The sequence below is a fragment of the Elephantulus edwardii genome, unplaced genomic scaffold, assembly GCF_000299155.1.
Source record: "Elephantulus edwardii isolate Elephantulus edwardi_28Jun2011 unplaced genomic scaffold, EleEdw1.0 scaffold00039, whole genome shotgun sequence".
Taxonomy (NCBI): Eukaryota; Metazoa; Chordata; class Mammalia; order Macroscelidea; family Macroscelididae; genus Elephantulus; species Elephantulus edwardii.
The window spans coordinates 6,881,038-6,904,848 of NW_006399789.1; the positions used below are offsets into that span (position 1 = coordinate 6,881,038).

At 44.5% G+C, this 23,811-nt stretch overlaps 2 protein-coding genes across 2 annotated transcripts in view; both read right to left on the reverse strand.

Annotated features, from left to right (window-relative positions):
• Positions 1-1,422: 1,422 nt before the first annotated feature.
• SLC35D3 (solute carrier family 35, member D3) lies at positions 1,423-3,815 on the reverse strand. Its single transcript, XM_006884953.1, has 2 exons — positions 3,346-3,815; positions 1,423-2,355 (listed from the first exon to the last, which is right to left on the reverse strand). Exons 1-2 carry the CDS (start codon positions 3,782-3,784, stop codon positions 1,544-1,546), a joined length of 1,251 nt encoding a protein of 416 aa, XP_006885015.1. The 5' UTR covers positions 3,785-3,815; the 3' UTR covers positions 1,423-1,543.
• Positions 3,816-13,281: 9,466 nt separating this feature from the next.
• The window catches only part of PEX7 (peroxisomal biogenesis factor 7), a 130,398-nt gene continuing 119,868 nt past the window's right edge, over positions 13,282-23,811 (reverse strand). Inside the window, exon 10 of the mRNA XM_006884954.1 lies at positions 13,282-13,428. Coding sequence (XP_006885016.1) covers positions 13,360-13,428 — 69 coding nt within the window. The 3' untranslated portion in view covers positions 13,282-13,359. The remainder of the gene's footprint in view (positions 13,429-23,811) is intronic.

The following is a 23,811-nucleotide window of genomic DNA, read 5'->3' on the forward strand; positions in this document are numbered from 1 at the left end:
GACAGTCTCAGGGAGACACTGGCAATGTGTTGAGTGACGAGAGATCATTCAAGGTCCTGGAACAAATGGACAGAAAGGTATCCCTGCCAAGAACTGTCCTATTACGTCTAAGATGCAACATCTCAAGTCGTGCCATAAACAGTTAAGTACTGGACTATTAGCCACAAAGTTCAAATTCCCTCAGTGAGGTCTTAGAAAAAAACAAGTCTGGTGATCTGCTTCTGAAAGGTGGTTGTTGCTAAGAATTGTTCCGTTGGCTCTGACTCATACGACCCTACATACAAAAGGAAGAAACCCTGCCTGATGGGGCTTCATCTTCATAGTCCATGGAAACTACGAAAATCCAAGGAGCTCAGCTCTACTCTGAAGCCAAGAAGTAACCATGAGGCAGAATCAACTCAATGGCAACTGGTCTGGTTTTGTTTGATGTCAATCGCTTTCTTTTACTTTATAACAGTTCTCCATACTGGAAAATAGGAGTGTTTCAGCTGTTATTCGAAACAAACCCTCATTCCCAATACTATGGTCCCTATATGCTAGACCCTATGCGCCACACCCCTAAAGCCAAAACCAACTGCAGACAGCAACACCAGAGCATAAATGTATCCAAGACAAGTTTCTGACACTGTGTCTTTTAGCAGGTAGACTCATACTTTATTTTGGCAAATTTAATATAGAAAAATATCATGATGCGAATCTAGCTGTTGCTCTTTTCTGTAACATGGTTTGAGACAAGTGCAAGTCGTGAGTATTTCAGGTTGACCTCTCTTCTGACCCGGGCCACAGTCAACACTGAATTCTATCCCAGCCACTGCATTTGATTGAGAGCATACGGGACACACACAGTCAAGAGTGGTTTTTTAAATATGGCATTCCATAATAAATATCATAAAGCAATGAACTAAAACAGCTTTTAACATATTTTTATAAATATGGAAAGTAAACATTAAACCTCATGATTAAAGCTAAGATCTCCTATTTTCAAAATAGCTGTCACATTTTCTGCCAACATATAATAGAATAATAGAGCACTTGTTTTAAAAACAAGGAGAGGATGAGCGTAAACATGATAGATTATAAACAGTAAACATCAGTTCAGGATGCTTGTATATAATATCATCTCAACAAAATTTCCTTTTCCCAGCTGTTGAACAAAAATGTGTCCCTAATGGTTAAACCTTACGTGCTGTCATCACCTCTGCACACCATCTTTGGAAGAGGTGGCTGGGGGACTCTTGGTACATGCAGATATTTGGTGAAGGTTAGAAAGACAGAAATGTGCCAGGAGTTGGAAGCCAAACAACTTCCCTGTTTTTTAAGCACCTTCACATCCTGCTGTCTCTTGATGCCTCAGGTAAAGCCTCACTGAATAATTCACAAAGGTGCTCTCTGTCAGTTGTTATTTTTTGCTTTCAATGTCTTCAGCATCTTTTCTTGGCTTCCTTTCCCCCAGTCCCCAGAGAAAACGGTGGACCCTCGTGGAAACACATCTGACCTGTAACACGAAAACGAGTGTACTACATATGACACATGCACCTTCTGTTCAAGGGCTGGGTAACTCCTCGTTTTCTATCAAGTAATCCTTCTTCATGTACTTGGTGCCCCTAACCAACCTCCACACTTCGAGGTAAGTATCCTTTAATGACCTCTTGCTCATTTCTTCTGGGTCCCCTGGAACCGGGGAGGCTCCTGCGCGGCTGCCCCTGGCCTCCTGCGCGCTCTGCAAAGCGGAGCCACCCGCTACCCCTCCACCTTCTGACTCGCCATTCGCCGCCTCTCCAGCCAGCTCCTCCATGGCGAAGGGCAGCTGGGCTCCGCTCGGCTGTGCCTCCTCTCCAACGGGCTGCGTCTCCAGGTCCTCATAGTTGCTTTGCTTTCTGGTCTCCCAGAATTTGGCCACGCAGTAAATGATGGAGCCCAAGGTGTTCACCACCACGCCGGCAATAAACAGAGAGGTGGGCTCCACGTCGCTGAAGGCCACCATGCCCACGGTGATGGTAGCGATGCTCTTCACCACACCCACGAAGCTGGTGGTCACCGCCGAGTTGATGTAAGTGCAGTGCAGGGTGGTGAAGTTCATGGCACAGCCGATCAGGATGCAGGCCACGAAGATGCAGACCATGGCGGGGTCCTTCCAGCCAGGGAAGGCCCAGGCGTGGATGGAGTCGGTGCTGGCGAAGGAGAAGACCACGAGCAGCGGGGTGGCGGACACGGCGATGGCGTACTGCGCGGTGAGCGGCCCGTGCTCCGTGTCGGCGCTCGCCTTCTGGATGAGCACCAGGTAGGCGGCGTGCACTAGCACGGCCAGCACGCCCGTTACGTAGCCGATGGGGTCGCCAGTCAGGTCTCCGGCTCCTGAGCGCACGGGGCCGACGGCGGCGCGGCCCAGGAGGCAGCAGCGAGGGAGAGAAAGAGAGAGAGAAGACACCGAGTTGGTGTGGGTGGATTTTCCAAAGCGCAACGCGTCGGGCAGCAGGGTGCACTCGTTCGCGCCCCGCTCAACCTGCTTCATTCCTGGGCGCCTCGCCCTGCCGCGGCGACAGGTACAAAATGGGACAGCCTAGCTCACTCTCTGTCCAGAGCGACACACGAGGAGGAGACGTGCCATCCCGGGTGTGTTCCCTGGCCACCCCCAGAACCTCTGTCCACCGCAGATGCCCTCGGGGTCGCGCCGCTGCGGCTTTGAGAGCCGCCACCGGCCATCCAGGCGGGAGCGCCCCAGCCCCCCATCCTCCCGCAGGAAGGGGGAGGAGCTCCAGACGGTGGCCTCCAACCCCAAGCGGACTAGGCGCGGGGCGCATGCCTCCCTTATGCCCCCAAACCAGGGCTTCCCCTCTCCTTATCGCGGCCACCACGTGGACCCCCGTCCGCCACGTGGACCCCCGCCCGCCCGCCTCTGCCTGGCGTCCTCTGCCCCTGAGGCTGCAAACCAGCCTGGCCGTAAACCTCAGTCAAACCCTGCTTCAAGCCCTCCCACCCGTCTCCAGCTCGGCGTGGCCGGGAGAAGTTCGCATCCCCTTCCGGTCGATCAGGGGTTAGAGGACTCCAGCCCTCCCGGAGGAAGGAAGAGGGAAAGGGTCGGGATGGGTGATACTGGGTGAGCAAGGGCGGGGGTCGGCAGTCAAGCTGGGCAGGGTGGCAGGGTTTGGGATTGAAAAAGGTGCCCCGAGCGCTGGGAAGGGCGCACTAGTCTCAGAAGTCCGCTTTGTGAGCCAAGCGACCAAGTTCAAAGTGCCTCTCGGCCTCAGTCTCCCTCCTTTGGCAGTGGCAGCGTTGCACCAAGTCCCCCGCGGTCGCGGCCCGGTGGGGTGGGGAGGGCTGGGGGTTCGCGCGGGGCCCGCTCACCTGCCAGGGCGGCGCCGCAGGTGGTGATGAGCACTGCGGCCAGCACCCCGGGCGAGGGCGCGCCGTTCTTGAGCACCAGCACGCCGATGAGCATGGTGACCAGGGGCAGGCAGCGCTTGAAGACCACGTACATGGGCAGGCTGAGGCCGCGCAGCGACCAGAGCGTGAGGCTGGACTGCAGCGTGGAGAGCACCGTGACGGCCGCGAAGGAGCGCGCCAGGCTCAGGCCGAAGGGGGGCACGGCGATGAGCCCGAGGCGCCGCAGCAGCTCCAGGCTCAGCGCCGCGGTCGAGCTGGTCAGGCACTGCACCAGGGTCAGGAAAGAGAACTGGTAGCGGCTGATGAGGAACTTGAGCAGGATGTTGAGGGAGCCCGAGAAGACCCCGTGCGCGATGGCCACCGAGATGCCCAGCACGCGGCCCCGGCACAGGTGCCGCATGGCGCCGGCCCCGCCGCCCGGGCTCGGGTAGCAGAGCGCGGGGACCCGCGGGAGCGCCCGGGGCAGAGCGCGGAGGAGCCGCGAGGGCGGCGGGGGCGCAGGCTCGGCTGCAGGGCGTCCTCCTAGCTCCGCGGCTCCGCGGCTCCGCGTCCGACTGAGGCGGCAGTGGCAGAGGTGCCGGGGGCGGGGGACTCCGAAAAGTGGCAGAGGTGGGGGGAGCTGGTCGGAGAGGAGTGGCGGGGAATCCTAGCGACAGCGATTTGTAAGGAGGCGACGCGCGGCGCTGGGCTGTGTCCCGCGCGCTCCACGGGCAGGGCAGGCGCTGTGCGGCGGGGAGCCCGGCGAGCACCCCCGGCCGCTGCCGCAGGGCGGGACCCCGCGCGCTTGCCCTGCGCTCCGCTCGCGCGATGCCGGCTGCTCCCGCCGGCTCTTCCTCGCTGCTCCGAGTCCAGGGGCTCGGGGGTCCCCGGACGCAGCTTCCCACGATTTTAGAAAGCTCAGCGCCCCGGGTCCAACACCGTCTATTGACTGCAACAAGTGCCAGCCCCCTAGGGTTCGGCTCGCGGACGCCGCTGCGCTTTTCCCACCCACGGTCCCTCCCGGCGCAGCCGCAGGAACTCGTCCAGCGGGGATCCCTGGGCTGTCGGGGCTCCCAGACGCTGTAGGTTCAATCGTGGAGCCAAGAAGGAGCCCGCGATGTGTTTTGGGGATCGAAGGCTGGCAGGGCGGCTTCCCGTCTCGGGGAAAGCGCCTTCGGGTCTGCACATCTGGTCAGGATGGTCTTGGGGCTCTCGAGTCTCTAGGAACCTCAGGGGCGTCTGGTGGGAGCCAGGGCCCGAAATAAGGATGGAGAAATACGAGCAGGATCCAAAAGACAAACAGCCTTTTGGCCAGGGTTGGAGGGGCCTGGAGCGCCGCGGGGAAGGGCGGGCTGGAGACAGAAGCCAGCCCTTCACTCACACCCGGAGCGCCCTCAAAAAACGCCTACAACCGCCCGGAGTGCAGGCCAGGCGCAAACCGCCGAGAGGGCCCCGCAGCTTATCTCCCAGGGCAACTCTTGGCCCCACGCAACTTGTGAACCGTCTGTTCTCACCTGACTAAGAAAAGGAGCGATTCTTACTTTATGCGAGGGGAAGGCCTCCAGGCCCCGTTTCGTCTGAATTCAGTTCCCTGCACAGCAACTAGTGTTAAGTCAGCAGCAGGGGAGGTCGCTCCTAACTTGTAGGCTTACACAGTTCAGGGGTCGCCCTAGGAACAGTGGGGCTTGACTGAGTTTGGGTGAGAGATTGTGCTCCACCACTTGCCCCAGCCCGGAGCCCAGCCGCCTAATCTTTAAACCCCGCATCAAATTGCCTTCTTATGATACTGAAAATCTGTTTCTCCGAGCAGTCTTGTTTTCTTCCGTTTATTTCCACCTATGTGTTGAACGCCACCGTTCCAGGAGAGATGGTAAAGCTACAGTAATTATCATCGCAGAAGAAAGCTACTCATGCTATAGTCAGCACCGTTTTATGAGGGGTGGTTGCTCGTTGGGGTGGTAAAGCCACCGCTCCAACCATCTCACTTGCTGAGGGGCCGGTGTTGACAGAGCCACCCCTTACCTCTGCCTCACAGGTGGGCCTCAGGAAATGGTGTGAGATGTCCCATTGTGCCAACTTTCCAGGAAAAACACTGGAAAGCACGGCACTGACACATACATTTGAGTTTACACAGGATTGGCCATTTCAGGGACTCGAGGGTTTTTAGTGTGATATTTACAAAATAATATAGTTGGAAACAGCAATCCAGATTATGTGCCTGTATGTGATATAATATATTCAAAGTATACTTGGAGAAAAAGTGTCTGAAAATTATCTTTTAAAAGACATCAGCACATAACCGATCTCTGCTTCTGGGGATCATTTCAATTAAAGGCTGGCTGCTTTAAGCCATCTTAAGTGAATATAATAAAGAATTGTCTGAGTAGACCTAGTTTTGGGATGATTCACTTTTGCAAGGAATTATAATTGCTTTCCATTTGTGATACTAACATTAGGTAAAGGATTTGGGGCTGATTCAGCTACCAATCCTCATTTAGGCTTGCTATCTGAAACCTACAGTGGCATGAAACAAGACATTTTCATCCCTTTATTGCAAGGACTTCTCTTCCATCAAGATTTTTATTTTGGTGTTTTGTTTTGTTTTTTTTTATTTTAACCTCATCTTCCATAATTACTAGACAGGTCTGGAATGAAAAATGGGGAAAATAAGAGCACAGTGGTTCAGCTAGGTTAACTAACAAAATTGCAGATATGAAGGTCAAATGGCTGTTTAATCTACTGGTATTAAGTACTGTATCTTTGACACTATCCAGTAAATAGTAATGGCAGACATAAATCCCTTAGTTCATTTATTCATTCAACAAACATATGGAACAAGTATTCCGTGTTAGGTAGTCTGTGAGCCTAGAAACATTTCAAGATGAGCAGCCATTTTTGTCTGCAAGGATTCACAGCTGGGGGTGAAGCAACATTACTAAGCTAATGTGACAGTGGGGTCTTGTGGCAAGAATGAGGGGACCAGTGAGGGCAATGAAATGAGCCTAAGTGGGGTGTTAGAGAAGATTGTCTAGAGCAGGAAATAGGTCTGGATTTTGTTTTTAATATTTTATTGTCTTCAAGTGGCTGGCTTTAGCAAACAGAAATCTCCAGTGACCTAGTGGGTAAGGGGTTGTGTTGCCAACCCGAAGGCAAGCAGTTCTAATCCATCAGCTGCTCCATAGGAGAAAGAGGAGAAATCTCCACACAGAACTTGGGAAGCGAAAAGTTCAAATCCCATATGTGGCCTGTTGTTATTGTTAAGTACCATCAAGTCAAAACCAACTCATAGCTGACCCTCCAGTGGGTTTTCTGAGGCAGTCAATCATATAGGAGGAGACTGCTCATCATTCTCTTGAGGAGCAGCTGGTGGATTTGAACCACATGCCTTTGAACTGGCAACAAAACTCCTTACAACGAAGCCACCTGAGCACCCAGGATGCAGGCCTTTCTTTTCTTTCTCCTCCAGCTTTGGAGGACTGTCCTGGTCTCGGAGCTTCTGCTTCTGGGCAATCTTTATGCGGTTAGTCATCTCTTAGCGTTTCTGCTGGCTTAATCTCTAAAGAGATTTCACACAAAACCATCTTTACACTAATCCTGCCTGTTTAATGTAACAGACCCAATCTAATCTCAAATAAAATAGGTAAAAACTTAGGATTTACAATATAGCTTTGTGAAGAACACAATTCCACATATAACAGTTGTAAAAGTAACAGATGTTCACTGTAGTATAATTTTAAAAAGGGAAACAACTTTATAAATAAATGAAAACACCATTTTCAATATCCCCTACATCAAACCCCCAGAGGGCTACTGTAGTGAAGAGTTTAGAGCGAGACCACTCGGGCTTTTGTATACATACTCATATAAATGTCTGCCTATCACTCGGGCTGCACCTTTTCCAAGACATACCTGTTTGTTCTTTTGGCAGAAGAAAAATCAACACACATGATAAATTCCACAACAATGATACTGTATTAGCAACTGGAATGCAAGGTTAAGATAAATTTTATTGTATCCTAGTCCATGCAATTGGAAACAGGAGTGGCATCCACTTCCTAAACAGCATGCCTCCGGAAACTCTATGAACTTTGATAAATGTTGATAGTTGCAGAGGAGCCTTTTGTTCATAGGGTCCCTATGAGTCGTGTTCCACTTGAAGGCAATCAGCAGCAAAAACATCCATCCAAGCAAACCAATAATGGTAAAATGCACAACATAGATCAAATTGGGTAAAAGAGAAGAAGACCCACAAGCAAGTGGATTGGCGCGGTGACTGCACCAACAGATATTGTTGGCATCGGATAGGACGGGGTTCAGATTTGTTTTTTGTAGGGTCACGATGAGTCACACTTGACAGCACCTAATCACCACCCACCAACTTCTAGCCTGGTTTGTTTTAACATAATCAGGATTATCATGTGGATTTGACAGTGATTTGCTATTTAAAATGCATATTGTGGTAACTAGCTCTGAGATAGATAGTTTCAGTGCACAGAAACAAACTGGCATCAAGCTTAGAAGGCCTACTCTATGGTATAGAGACTGCCAAATACAGTCAGAAATGCACAATCTGGAGAGTATGTAACTGATGAATGGGACCTTCTAAAGAGTAAATCCCTTTGTGTTACAAAAACTTTTCCCAACAGAGTGAAAAGAAAACTGGGAATAAACATTTGGCAATACCATTTCAGACAAGGGTCTCATATCAAAACTTTACAGAATCTTACAGGGCCTCTACAAGAAAAAAAACTGGCAACAATTACAAAATGAGCAAAAGACATGGAAATAATTTTCACAAAGGAAGATATTTGGATGGCCAACAGACACATAAAGAAATGCTCAAAATCACTAGCAGTAAGAGAGATGCAAATCAAAACCGCAATGAGATACCATCTCACCTCAGCAGCAGTGGCAAGCTTAGGAGGCCAACAAGTAATAAATATTGGAGTGGATGTGGAGAAATCGGAATGCTTATACACTGTTGTTGGGATTGTGAAATGTTGGGATTTAAAAATGGCAGAACCACTCTGGAAGGCAGTTTGGCATTTCCTCCGAAAGCTGAACATAGCAATTTCTTATGATCCAGCTATCCCACTGCTTGGTATCTGTTGTTGTTGTTGTTAAGTGCCGTCGAGTTGCAGGTGACTCAGAGCAACCCTATGAAGGAGAGTCCTCAACACTTGGGTGTCTTTCATCCTCTCTCCAGGTTCACAGGGTTTCCGGAGGCAAGCTATTACCTAAGTGGATGTCACTCCTCGGGCTTGGTATCTAACAGGAGAAAATGAAAACTGAGGCACAAATGGAGACTTGTACACCAATATGTTAACAGCATTATTCACCATTGTAAGAACTTGAAAACAGCCCAAATGCCCAACCACAATCAAATGGATTGAGAGATTATAGTGCATTCACATGATGGAATACTATGCAGCATTCAGTAGCAACAATATTATAAATCATTACATAACTTGGGAGGGACTGGAGAGCATTATGCTAAGTGAACTACTTCAGTCCCATAAGGACAAATACTGCATAAGACCATTATTGTAGAAATAACTAGTAGAATGTATATAAGGATCTAAGGGGGGCGGGGAGAGGAGCAGAGAGGTTAATCATAAAGTCACACAATTTGTTGGGTGGGTTAATGAAATGGGAAAGATCCTGTGTGAAAAACAATGTATATGAACTTTGTAAGTAAAGAGTATAAAATAAAAATAAAAAAGATAGCTCCAGTGATGTCCCACTTTGTTGTATTTATACCCTTGTGCTAACTCCTCCTACTTTATACCAAGCTTGGTCTAGGTGATGACCTGTCACCTTCCTGATACTAGGTTATGAAAGACTGAACTTTCCTTTTTTGCTATTTCTCTCTTGGATTACTCAGTCTGGAAGGAGTTAGATGTGAGGACGCCCAGCCATAGAATAGCTGCACATGGTGTTTGAGGCCAACAACCATGCAGACCTTCAGTTCCTGTGAGCCCCAGTGGACAGCTTCACTACAATCTCATGAGTAACCCTCAACCCGAATATCCCAGCTAAGCAACTCTGAGATTCTAGCCAGAGAAACTGTAAGTTAATAAATGGTTTGCTTTCAACTAAACTTTTGGGTAATTTGTTAAGCAGTGTTAATTCATATATATCAATTACAGTGAATCTTTCCATGTCGAAACAGAAAGTTCTTTCTTTTAAATGACTGTTTTCTAGTATAACTTTGTTATTTTATAAACAATGATGCAATGAATACCTTTGGACATTTATCCACTTCTACAAGTAACTGAAGGGTAGAAAAAGGGAGGAATTCTAAAAGTCCTGCATCAAAGGGTAATTTTAAATCTAGATTCTTTCAAAAAGGTATTTTTGTTAACAGTCCTGTCATGTTAACAAATATTGCATATTATCAATATTTAACATATTAACCCATCTATCTGATAAGGAAAAAAATGGGATCTCATTTAATTTGTACATCTTTTATCATCAATGAGACAATTCTTCACCAAACATCTTTTTGAAGTACATGAAATATTTGCATTGTGTGAACTGCCTATTGTCAATCTTTCCACATTTTTATGTTGACTATTTTGTCAAGTTAATTTTGAGCTCTCGAATATATTATAGATTATTAATCATTTGTTACATGCATTGCAACTATATATCCTTCCAATTTGTCATCTTTTAACTATGCTAAAGCTGTGTTTTGTTATATATATTTGTTTAATATGGCCTACTTTTTCGTCAAAACTTTCACATGACTTTTTAAATAATGAGTCAATAAATTGTATTTTTTATTACTTTTTAAAAAATTATCAAAAAAAACCCCTAGCCAAGCCAAGAGCAAGGTACTCAGGCATACGGACCAGCCTGAGCAAAGCCAGATGAAAGCCTGTATTATGTACATCAGAATTTGTGACCTGCTAGTGTTGTTGGGACGCAGAGTGCACGCGATGTGGAGAGATGCTATGCTACAAATGAAGGCAGATGAGACCCTAGAGGCCCTCGGCTGCCTGGCTAGTGAGCTTGAACTTTTTCCTGTGGGCAACCCTATAAACAGGGAAAGGTTTTACACTGGAATTGATGTAATCAGATTGCACTGTAGATCAGTCTCTGGAAGCTGCTCTGAGGAGGAAGGCTCTGGGGGCACAGAAGTCAAAACAGACACATCCTTTGGGAAGTCGCTGCAGTCTTCCAAAGAAAAGCTAATGATGGCTTGAACAGGGACAGGGGAGGCTGGATAGAGGAAGAGAGGGAGGATGAAAAAGTACTTCAGGAGTAAAAGGGACAGGGCTCAGCGGTCTGTTCAGTATGCATGTGGGAGGGAGAAAGGAGCAAAGAAGGACCCAGGGTAACATTAGGTCTTTAGCTTGAGTGAATGGGCAGCAGTTAATGAAATTGAACCAATTAAAACTTGGGCACTGGAGGAACAAATTTAAAGAACAGGATGGGTTTGGTTAGAATAAACTAAATGCAATGGCATGGAAAATTCAGGGGGAAGGTAGATGTATTCTGTATATCTATCTATCTATCTATCTATCTATCTATCTATCTATCTATCTATCTATCTATCTATCTATCTATGGAAGTAAAACACTTAAGTGGATTAGTTCATCCAGAGACAGACCCGTTAAGTAAGAAATTAATGAGAGCTCATTTTTGGAAGAGCTAAATTATAGTTAAGCTCAGAACTGCCAAAAGCAAAAGGAATGACTGGCTCTCAGCCTGGAGCTCATCTACCACATGATGGGCCTTGGTGGGGTCGCCAAGGCCAGGCCAGCTTCTTAACTCTTTAGACTTGAGAACACTTTGGCAATACTTTCAGGAATGATCACGGTCTACTCACCACAGAGTTCCAAATCTTGATTCTTTCTCAATGGGCCAATTACTGTTGGCCTTGACATTAGATTCCCTAACATTAGATCAGGGCTGTGTTGTTAGGTGCTGTCAAATTGAGTATTACCCATAGCGACCCTTTGAGCAACAGACCTGAACCCTGTCCTATCCTGTGCAATCCTCAATTCCCGACACACTAGAGCACATTGGTGCAGTCACTGTGTCAAAATCGACCAGGCTGAGAGGCTTTCTCTCCTCCACTGACCCTCTTCCTTTCCTAGCATGATGTCCCTCTCTGAGGAACAGCCCCTCCTAGCAACATGCCCCAAATATGGGAGGTGAAGCTTTCTCATCTTTGCCTCCGAAAAGCACTCTGGCTGCACTTTCTCCAAGACATATTCCCAGCTCAGGGCTTTCTCCAAGATCAGGTCTACCTTAATTAGGGTGTTGCATAAGATGTCTCAAAAACTTGTTAAAAATGAATAAATATTTGTCATTCGATAACACTGTTTTAAAATTACAGACTATAGATCTTACACAAAATTGATTTTTCTACTAATTTTTCCTTTTAGCCTAGTTTTTTTTTTCATTAGCTCATAAACACATATTAGGGAACTCTGGTGGCCTAGTGGTAAGAAGCTGTGTTATAATCCCAAAGGCACATGGTTCAAATCCACCAGTTCCCCAGGAGAAGGATGAGCAGTCTCTTCCTCTGTGATTAAAACCACCTCTGAAAACCCACTGGAGGGTCAGTTATAAGTCAGTACTAACTCGATGGCATACAAAAAAGAAGCACTGATTGATTATCAAGAAGACTTAAGATGGTTGAAAGTATTGCTTATGGCTCGTTTCAGAACAATTTTTTAAAATTTTTTAAAATTTATTATTAATTTCAATGAAAATTTACAGAGACTTTGGGTTTCCATTCATTCATTGTTGCACTTTTCTCACCTCCCAACCCTCCCCCCTAGTACACTACCCTCTTGGAAAAGTAAAAGAAAAATTCTTTCATTGTTTTACAATCCCTCCCCCCAGGTCCACTCCACTATATAGCCTTTGTTCTAGACTCCTGTCATGACAAAAATACCTAATCACATGTCCCTTTTAAACAGTTTTCTCCCTCATCTGTTTCAAATGCTGTATACAATATTGAACCCATCTTTCTCAGTCTCTCCCCAACCCCGATGTCAGTCCTGTTTTACAACTGTGGCACCATGCAGTATTTGTCCTTTTGTGACTGAAATACTTCACTCAGCATAATGTCCTCTGGGGTCACCCATTTTGAATAATGTTGCATGAGTTCCTTGTTTTTCAGAGCAGCATAGCATTCCATTGTGTGAATATACCACAGCTTCTCTACCCATTCGTTTGTTGATGGGCAAGAACAATTATTGGAAAAATTAGTAAGATCTAAGACTTGCTCAGTAAGAAGTTCCTTTTTTTAAGCATTAGATAATAGGCAAATAGAAAAAGGGAAATAAAAATCACTACTATCTTAGAAGTTTTGAATAAAAACAAAAAAATGCACATTCTTTGCTGCAGCATTCTATTGTCTTAAGACAGATCCCAATCCCTAAGAGAATCTCATTCATTCTATGTGTTAGTCATTTAGTAGATGCTCAAGCAATAACTACTTAAGAAACTAATAAATTAAGACTAGATTCACCCTGTACCAGAGCCTGATACTGAAGCTTAGGTATATCCACATACGTTATAGTGCTGTAGTCACACATGCAATAGATCAGAAAAAAACCAATACTGTTGATTAAGTAACAAAATGTAAATAAGCAAGAGATGTAGTTTATTTTTATAAATAGCAGTGATCATAGTCTACATAAAAAGGACATAAATTAAAAAGAAATCATATAATTATTAGTATAATCTATTGATCTCCCATATTTTATAATCTACAATACAGAGGTTACATTTTAACAGATACTATGAGACATACTGTAACAACAATTATTCTTTAAGACTTTAAGAAATATGGTTTATGTACTAGAACCAAGGTCTCTATGAGCTGTCTCAAAATCGGTTTCAGGATAAACTTTTATAAATGGAAATCTGAAAATTATATAAAACAAGCATCATGTCTGTTTTATCAATGGCTATTTCTTTCCTGTGAACAGTTCTTCAGTTCTGGTCCTTTGCTTCTGCCCAGAACTGTGTATCTCAAGAAGCAGCAGCTAGACATGCAGGAGCATAGATCTTTATTGTTTCATCCCAAGCACAGTCGGCCACCTACAAAATAAGAAGGAATTCACGAGAAACGTATTAGGTGTACAGTTAAACTGCCAGCAAAGCCTGTCATTTAGAGGATGGCGGTCATTCATTAATGTACATATTTTAAAACAGTAAGAACACAGGGAAAGTTTTTGGAAAAATTATCATTATTACCTTAGTAATTACAATTAATAATTTTTTCTATTAAAATGTTCTAGAAATATTATTGCTAACTATGTTGTTGTGTACCGTCAAGTCAGAACCAACCCATAGCTTACCCCCTACTGGGTTTTCAGGGGCAGTTAATCACATGGGAGGAGATTGTCCTTCTCCTGTGGAGCAGATGGTGGAATGGAACTGCGTGACTTTGGGACTGCGGCACAGCTTCTTGCCACAAGGCCACCAGTGCTCCCTATCTAACTATAAGAGCTAAATATAAACTTTAACAAGAGAACAATGTAGAGGTGAAAATTTCTTAGGACACAGAAAGCATGGGCCATAACAAACTTCATAAATTGGGTGTGATTAAAGAAAAACCGAAGTTTTTGTTTATCAGAAGACACAGGAAGAAGGCAAAGGTTTCTTTTCCTTTTTGAAAATACATTTCAGTAAGTATTTCCAGTTGAAATTGTTAACAGGGATTTCCTGCCCCCAAAAAGTCAAATATGCTGCTGCCTGGATAATTCTGACTCTCACTGACTCTACAGGACGGATCAGAAAGCTCACCAGGATTCCCAGAACCGCAATCTTTGCCTCCCCAAGGCAGCTTGCCACATCTTTCTGCTGTGGAGGGGCTGCTGGGTTTGAACTGGCAACATCTCGGTTAGCAACTGAGGGCTCAAGCACTGTGCCATCAGAAATCCTTCTAACCCATTCCAGAGTGACACAATTCCCTACTTCCAGAAATCATTATTATAAAGGTACATTTCCAGACTATAAACGAAGACACTGTGCTAGATACTGCCAGGTCAGACAGGGAGATAAAGTCCTTGCCCTCATCCCAGACTGAGGACAGAAAGTTCTGTCATAGAGGCTCGGAGGATGGCCTACTGCTTTTCAGCTGGGGCACAGTGGGAGAAGACTTCACAAGCCATGCCACAGCAGTGGCCCTCTTACAAACGCTGACATGGGAGAGAAGTAAACATAGGAAGAGGACAAAGTCCATGGTATGCAGGAACCACTAGCTAAAAAGAACACAGAGAGTGTGGCAATGTCTTGGAGTCAAGGGTTAATGTATAAAAATCTATTCTGTTACTGTATGTAGCAGCAAACAGGAGTCTCTGGGGAATGTAAACAGTTCTGGTCTTAACTACTAGCTGAAAGGCTGGCACTCTGTACCTACCTGGAAGAGCCCTGGTCGACATACTACTATGCACACCCGGAGCTGCTGTGAGCCGAACAGACTCGATGGCAAATAACAATAATCATGTGAACAGCTCAAAACTAAAGTTTCATTTACCAGACAATCAAATAATAAAGAAATTAGCAGTAAATTTCTCAAAAGACACTTAGGACTTCCACACTAAAGACAAAAAACCCATTTCTGGGAAATAGGTAAGAAGTCTTTAAGTATGTTGTTGTGTTAGGTGCCATCGAGTTGAGTATGACTCTTAGCAACCCTATAAACAACAGATCTAAACCCTGTCCTATCCTGTGCCAGCCTCATAACCTCTGACATACTTGAGCCCATTGCTGGAGTCACTGTGTCAATTCATCTGGTTAAGAGTCTTCCTCTCTTTCGGCAACCCTTTACCTTTCCAAACCTGATGTTCCTTTCCAAGGATATAGCCTTTCTTAGCAACATGTCCAAAGTATGTGAGACAGTTTTATCACCTTAACCTTCAAGAAGCAGTCAGGCGATACTTTTTCCAAGGCACATCTACTTGTTCTTTTGTCAGTCAATGAGATATTCAGTACTCTTCTCCAGTATCACAGTTCAAAGGCGTCAATTTTTAAATCATGTTTAAAGGCATAATCTTTAAATTTGTTGTTAAGATGCTATTGAGTACAACTTAGAGCAACGTAAGCTCAACAGATCTGAACTCTGTTCTTCCTGTACCATCCTCACAATCTCTGACACACTAGAGCCCATTGTAGCAGTCACTGTGTCAATCCACCTCATTGAGGGTCTTCCTCTCCTTCATCATCTCTCCACCTTTGTATGTTGTTGTTGTTATACACCATCAAGTCCCTTGCAACTCATAGCAACCCTATGCAAAACAGCTATGACTTTTTCTCTCATTTTCAACCTTATTGTCTCTGATCTAGAGTCAATCCCTCTCATCCAGGATCTTCCTCTCTTGCACTCTCTACCCTTTCAAGCATGATGTCCTTCTCTAAGGACTTATCCCTCCTTGCAGCATGCCCAAAGTATGTTAGACGAAGCTTCAAAATTCTTGCCTCCAAATAGCAGCCTGGTTTCACCATCTCCAGGATGAATCTGTTTGTTCTCCTAGCAGTCCATGGTATATCTGATACTCTTTTCCAGCATCACAACTCAAAGACATTGATTCTTCTTCTATCATCCCTAATCATTGTCCAACTCTTTGATACATAACAAGTAACTGCAAAGGATTAGGTGCATCTTAGTCTCTGATTGACATCAATGCTCTTCAGTTCTCTGGAGAGGTTCCTGACAGCAGAATTTCCCAATGAAATTAATGTTTTCATTTTCTGGCTGCTAGTACCAAGAATACTGGTGATCGCTGTGATGCTGAACACTGTGACACTGATGTGTCAAATGCGATAATGGTTACCCATGGTAGACAGTGTTTGGTGGAGCTCCCTGATTAAAACAAGCTTGGAAGCAGGAGTGGCATCCACTTCCAAAATAGTTTGCCTCCGGAAACTCTATGAACTTGGAGATATGATCAAGGTTATACAGGTGTTCAGGTCTTTCATTTACAGGGTTGCTATGAGTCATCTATGACTCAGTGGCCCTTAACAACAACAGTACCAAGAGTGTTGACAACGTCAATCTCTTCTCCATTTATCATGGTGCTGCCAATTGGCCCAGTGGTGAGAATATGTCTTCTTGATGTTGAGCTTCAATCCGTACTGAAGGCTGCAGTCCTTGACCTTCTGCAGCAAAGAAATGCCTCAGGTCCTCTTCATTTTGATAAGTAAGGTTGTGTTATCTGCATAACAAATGTTGTTGATAGTCTTCCTTTAATCCTGATGCCACATTTTTCCTCATAGGACTTTTTTTATGCACCATGGTTATATGTTGGGAAAATTAATATTAGCAAGATCTTAACTTTGCCCAATTTATTTACAAAGAATTCACAGCCAAGGTAAGTTGTTGTTTTGGGTTTGTTTTTTTATGTAAGTGGAAAGGGAATTTTCAAATTTTCATGAAGATGTTGAGACCTAGAGAATAGCCAAAAGAATCTAGAAAAAGAGCAACACAGTTGTATTATAGAACCTCTCCCACTTTAGGATGATGGTACAGGATGGGGCAACGTTCTGATGTGCTGTTCATAGTCACTGTGAATCAGAGTCAACGTGATAGCACCTAACAATCAAAAACACTTCAGGACTTATGATAAAACTAATCAATAACAAGCTGAAGCTGACTTGGAGAAGTATGGGAATCCTAGAACATCTGATGGTGCTTATGTGAAACCTGTAATTGGATGAGGAAGGAGTCATTAGAACAGAGCAAGGAAACACTGCAGGGTTCAAAATTGGGAAGGGTGTATGCCAGGGATGTATCCTATCTCCATTCCTTTTCAACCTGTATGCAGAACAGATCATCTGAGAGGCTGGGTTCCATGAGGAGAAATGTGGCATCAGGATTGGAGGAAGACCCATCAACAATCTGCGTTATGCAGATGACACAACCCTGCTTGCTGAAACTGAGGAGGACCTGAAGCTCTTGCTGCAGAAGGTCAAGGGTTACAGCCTTCAGTATGGATTGAGGCTCGATATCAAGAAAACCAAGATTCTCACCACTGGGCCAACTGGCAGCATCATGATAGATGGTGAAGAGACTTGAGATTGTTAACAGCTTTCGTTTCCTTGGCTCCACAATCAACACTCTTGGTACCAGCATCCAAAAAAGTAAAAGACAAATTGCATTGGGCAAGTCTGCTGTCAGAGATCTCTCCAAAGTACTGAAGAGCAACAATATCAGTCTGGAGACTAAGGTGCATCAGAAAGCTGGACAATGACTAGGGATGATAGATGGAGAATTGATGCCTTTGAGCTGTGGTGCTGGAGAAGAGTACTGATTATACCATGGACTGCAAGGAGAACAAACAGATTCATCCTAGAGAGGGTGAGACCAAGCTGCTCCTTGGAGGCAAGAATTCTAAAGCTTTGTCTGACATACTTTGGACATGTTGCAAGGCAGGCTCAGTCCTTGGAGAGGGACATCATGCTTGGGAGGGTGGAGGGACAGTGCAAGAGAGGAAGACCCTCAATGAGATGGATTGATTCAGTGACTCGGGTAATGAGGGTAAGCGTGTCAGCGATTATAGGATTGGCACAGGACAGCAGGGTTTAGGGCTGTTGTATATAAGGCCGCTATGAGTTGCACGTGACTCGACAGCACATAACAATACTGTCAATCAATACTGCTATAAGGATGCACAAGAAGATCAAGAAACAGAACACAGATCTGGAACAGATTTATAATTTGGCAACTGGTTTCCAACAATACTAATTGATCTAATTTCAGCAAGTGGTGCTAGAAGAAATGGGTATCTATAAGAAATAAAAAAATACACTTCTACCCTAACATCGCCTCACAGAAAAAAAATACCTTAAGGTAAATCATTATGTCTAACAATCACAGCTAAATATAAACTTTCATAAGAGAACCACCTAGAGGTCAAGATTTCTTAGAACACAGAGAGCAACAGCTATAGAAAAATTTATAAATTGGGCGGGATAATAAAAAAAGCAGCTTTTTCTCATCAGAAGGCAGAGAAAAGGAATGCAAGCCATAGTGGGAGACACAGTGGGAGACAACATTCACCAAACATATATCTGACGAAGAACCTGCATCTAGAATATATAAAGAACTTCTCTACTACAATTAAGACGACAACTCAGATACAAATGGGCAAACGGCTTTGGCAGACAATTCACACACAAATAGTATATGAATGATCAGTAAGCACATGAAAAACATTTCAGGGAACGGGAAATTATAAAAAAAAATATTACAGTGAGACCCTGTGCTTCCTCGAATGGCTATAAAGAAGACAGCACCACACTTAGATGCAGTAGCTGAAACCCATAAATTGCTGGCAGGGACGTGATTTGGAGCAATCACTTTGAGAAGCTGCTTAGCTGTTTCTAATAAAGTTAAGCATATACCTGTCTTTTGACCCTGCAATTCAACTGCCAGTTATCTATCCAGAAGAAATGAAATCATGTTTACAGAAAGATGTAGAAGACAATGTTCATTGCAACTTTATTCATAATAGCGCAAAAATGGAAGACAAGTGCACACTGATAAGAGAGTAGGTTAACAAATTATAGGAAATGCATACAACTGAATGCTGCTCAGCAGTCTTGAGGGAACAGCTGAGAGTCATAACAGACAAACGTCACAGACATTACGCTGTTAAGCTGAGTGAAAAAAGCCAGAAAGAAAATAGTACATACAGTAGATCTCACTTATTTACATCCTAAAAGTTATATAACTTCTTAAACTAATCTAAGGTGCAAAAACATCAGAAAAATAGTTTGTTTTGAGATATTTTCAGCTGGAAATAGAGGGAGAGGACAGGAAAGATTGGGAGGGTCACCAGGAACTATAGGAGAAAATGTCAACATTTTCATCGTGACGGGGCGTGGATGGCTCACGTGTACTTGTTTGTCAAACAGATACTAAAGCATTGCACATTTCAGTGTCTATAAATTATAGCTAAAATAGAAAAAAGTAATAATGACAATAATAAGAACTCAAAAAGGACTGAAAAGTAAATAGAAGAAAAAGTGAAAGAAGAATATTGGTGGCTGTTAAAGCTGGGCAATACAGGAAGCTCATTTAATGATTCTGTTAACAACAACATGTTAACTTTGTATATATTTAAAATTTTCCACAATTAAAATACAGCAGTGACATGAAGATAAAATAGTGAGAAATTCTGACCCAAGGCATCTATCTGTACTTTCTTCTCCATCCACTGACGGGTACAAACAGCTGGAAGTTACACACAGAACCTGCCAGTATTGACTAATTAGGAAGAAGCTTCAGTGCAATTCCAAAGGCACCTAGTTCCAATCCACCAGCTGCTCCGAGGAGAAGAATGGGCAATATCCTCCTGTGTGATTTACTACTGCCTCTGACAACCAGCTGGAGGGTCCAGCTCTGAGTTGTACTGACTCATGGCACACAACAACAACTCGTGAATAAGGATGGCAGAAGAATTGATGCCTTTGAGATGTGGTGTTGGAGAAAAACGCTCAACAGTCCATGGATTTCCAAATGAACAAAACAGGTCTTGGAAAAAGTGCAAGCACAGTGCTCCTTCGATGAGAGGATGTCACGACGGAACTTTGTCTCATATTTTGGACATGTTGTTAGCAGGGGCCGGTCCTTAGAAAAAGGCATCATGCTAGAAAAGGCGGAGGGTCAGTGACAGAGATCAATACCCTCAACAAGAAGGACTGACACAGAGACTTGATCAGTGGGCTGAGGTATATCAGAGATGATGGGGATGCATAAGATAGGGTAAGGTCAGATCTGTTATTACTATACTCACTATGAGTTACAGTCAACTTGACGGAACCTAACAAACTGAACAATGATATTAAAAACCATTCTAATTAATTGGACAATATGAACTCTGTTATGTGCCATCAAGGTGACTCCTCTGAATCTTGCTCTAACCTGAGTCAACCTCACTGTCTCTAACACAGCTGACTCCACCACCACAGTCACTGAGTCAATCCACTTCACCCATCGGCTTCCCCTCCTGACCCTCCACCCTTCCAAGCATGATGTCTTTCTCCTAAGACCCGGCCCTCCTGACAACATGCCCGAGTAGGTGAGACAGACTTTCAAAAGCTTTGCCTCCAAAGCTTTGCAAACTGGTTTCACCTTTTCCAAGAAGGACCTGTTTGTTCTCTTGGCAGTCTAAGGTATGTTCAATGCTCTTCACCAGTACCACAACTCAAAGGCATCAATTCTTTTTCTGTCATCCTTAGTCATTGTCCAACTCACAGATGTATAACAAGCAACTGGAAAGCCCATGGCCTGGAGCAGGCACACCTTAATCTCTAGGCAGACATCATTGCTCTTTAGCACTCTGGAGAAGTCCCTGACAGCAGATTTTCTCAGTGTAATTCATCTTTTGATTTCCTGACTGCTGGTGCCAAGGCTTTATGGATCCAAGCAAGATGAAATCATTAACAACTTTAATCTTATCTCCATCTATCACGGTGCTGCCCATTGGCCTGGTGGTGAGGAATTTTGTTTTCTTGATGTTGAGATGTAATCCATATTGAAGGCTACAGTCCTTGAATGTCTGCCCATCCACTAACAATAATCCTGAATCCAAGCTAAGGAAAGCATTAGAAGCCTTGTAGTCACACATCTTCATTTAAGCATTAACAATCAGCCTTTGAAGGTGCAGCTGCTCCCTTCTGCTGCCTCTCTGAGCAGCAGCTCGTCAAACGCTCCCTCCACCCCCACCCCCGGGTATGCTGTGTGTGCCTCTGAGCTCACTTCTACTGATCCCTACTCTTGAATCATTTCTCCTCTCCTTCCCCTCCCTCCGCCTCCTCCCCCTTAGTCGGCCTGGAGACGGTATTTGTCTTCTCAAGAGCCAGCTTCAGTATCACGCCCTCTATGAAGTCATTCCCAACATCTTTAATGCTTAACGTTTATTGATAAGAGTACCTTCAGCTCTTCAAAAACGTTGACCATATCCTGCTTGTCTAGCAACTACTCGATACATATTAGCTCAAAAGAACGAGTTTTCTTCTTTGAGAAGAGATTTAACATTTTCCTTATGTTCACATGAACCCAGCACAATTGGAACCAGAGCTTAGATATATGTTAAGTTTGCGCACCCACACTAGTGCTTCAGAAGGCACCCGGCCACTCATTCTGTCATTCAGTCTAGTACTGCAGTTACTCTTTTCCTATAGGACACAGATGTTATTTTACCTTTGTTTAATCTAGGTATATTGTTTTCAAAAGTTAAACCTTTCACCACGTGTCAGCTATGTGGAAGGGAGAATTAGGGAAGTAAGGCATAGGTTTCTTACACAAAGGATCCACAAATTATGTTTCTGAATCCTTATTCACCATTCTTAATTCAGGTATTTATTTACTCAGAATTTATAGTAAGTAATGAATATCAGGGCCACTGAACCAGAAAATTTTCCTCTATCTATAATTAAATGGATCAGTGCATAAAAGAAAGTACAAAAACAGTAAAGATACAGACTTGTGAAGCGACTGACTGCAACTGATGCACATGATTATTTATCCCTTAATTAAAAATTGGAAAGGGTGTCCACCAGGGATGTGTCCTGTCTCCATACCTTTTCAATCTATATGCAGAACAGATATCCGGGAGGCTGGGCTCTATGAGCAGAAGTGTGGTATCAAGACTGGTGGAAAATTCAACAATCTGTGTTATGCAAATGACACAACCATGCTTGCTGAAACTGAGAAGGACTTGAAGCACTTGCTGAAGAAGGTCAAGGACTGCAGCCTTCAACATGGATTGAGGCTCAACATCAAGAAAACAAAGATTCTCACTACTGGGTCAATTGGCAGCACCATGACAGATGAAGAAGAGACAGACTGTTAACAGGTTTAGTTTGCTTGCTTCCACAGTCAACACTGTTGGCACCAGCAGCCAAAAAATCAAAAGACATACTGCAATGGGAAAATCTGCTGTAAGAGACCTCTCCAAAGTACTGAAGAGCAATGATGTCACTCTGGAGACTAAGGTGTGCCTGATACAGTCCATGGTCTTTGCAATCATTTGTTATGCATTAGAGAGCTCAACAATGGCTAGGGATGATAGAAGGGCTTTTATCTGTGGTGTTGGAGAAGAGTATTGAATATTCCATGGACTGCTAAGAAAATAAACAGGTTCATCCTGTTGTTGTTGTTGTTGTTGTTATGTGCCGCCGAGTCTCTTGCGACTCATAGCAACCCTATGTACAACAGCCCTAAACCCTGCTCTATCCTGTGCCAATCTCACTGCCTCTGACACATCCATCCCGATTACCCCAGTCACTGAATCAATCCACTTCATAGAGGGTCTTCCCCTCCTGCGCTGTCCCTCTACTCTACCCAGCATGATGTCCCTCTCCAAAGACCTGTCTCTCCTTACAACATGTCCAAAGTATGTCAGGCGAAGCCCCAGAATCCTTGCCTCCAAGGAGCAGCCTGGTTTAACCCTCTCTAGGCTCAATCTATTTGTTTTCTTGGCAGTCCATGGTACATTCAGTACTCTTCTCCAGCACCACAGCTCAAAGGCGTCAATTCTCCTTCTATCCTCCCTAGTTATTGTCCAACTCTCTGATGCATAACAAGTGATTGCAAAAACCATGGCCTGTATCAGGTGCACCTTAGTCTCCAGAGAGACACCGCTGCTCTTGAGTACTTTAGAGAGGTCCCTAACCGTAGACTTTCCCATCGCAATACGTTTTTTGATTTCCTGGCTACTGGTGCCAAGAGTGTTGACCATGGAGCCGAGCAAACTGAAGCTGTGAACAATCTCAATCTCTTCACCATCCATCCTGATACTACCGATTGGTCAATCCCTGATTGAGATTGAGCATCAGGTTCATCCTAGAGAGGGTTAAATCAGGCTGCTTCTTGGAGGCAAGGATTATGAAGCTTCATCAGACATACTTAGGACATGTTGCAAGGAGGGACCTATGCTTGGAGAAGGACATTATGCTTGAGAGGGTGGAGAGACAGCACAGGAGAGAAAGACCCTCTATGAGGTGGATTAATTCAGTGACTGGGGAAATGCATGTAGGTGTGTCGGAGACAGTGAGATTGGCATAGGACAGAGCAGGATTTAGGGCTATTGTACGTAAGGTCGCTATGAGTCGCAGGCGACTCGACAGCACAGAACCGCAATAACAACAAACAAAATCTAGTTCTACAGATTTAAAGAAGCTTAGACAAATAAAAAGGGGGGGGAGAACCACCTTTATTCAACTAATGAGGCCTGAGGTTCCCCAAAGTTGACGCTGTAGAGATTCCGTATAAGAATGGATAAATTGTACGATGTTGTCCCTGAAGGTCTCCCCAGTTACCATTACTTTTCCACTGTCTCAACAGACAAATTGCATTGGGAAAGTCTACATTACTAAAAAGCAATGACATCAGTGTAGTGACTAAGGTGCACCTGATCCAGGCCATTGTTGTTGTTGTTATGTGCCATCGAGTCGTTTGCGACTCATAGCGAC

Excerpts from the sequence above, each read along its gene's own strand:
- SLC35D3 (XM_006884953.1), bottom strand. The coding sequence starts at position 3,784 with ATGCGGCACCTGTGCCGGGGCCGCGTGCTGGGCATCTCGGTGGCCATC. Across the intron at positions 2,356-3,345 it reads CTGCGGCGCCGCCCTGGCAG|GAGCCGGAGACCTGACTGGC; the intron begins GTGAGCGGGCCC and ends CCGTGCGCTCAG.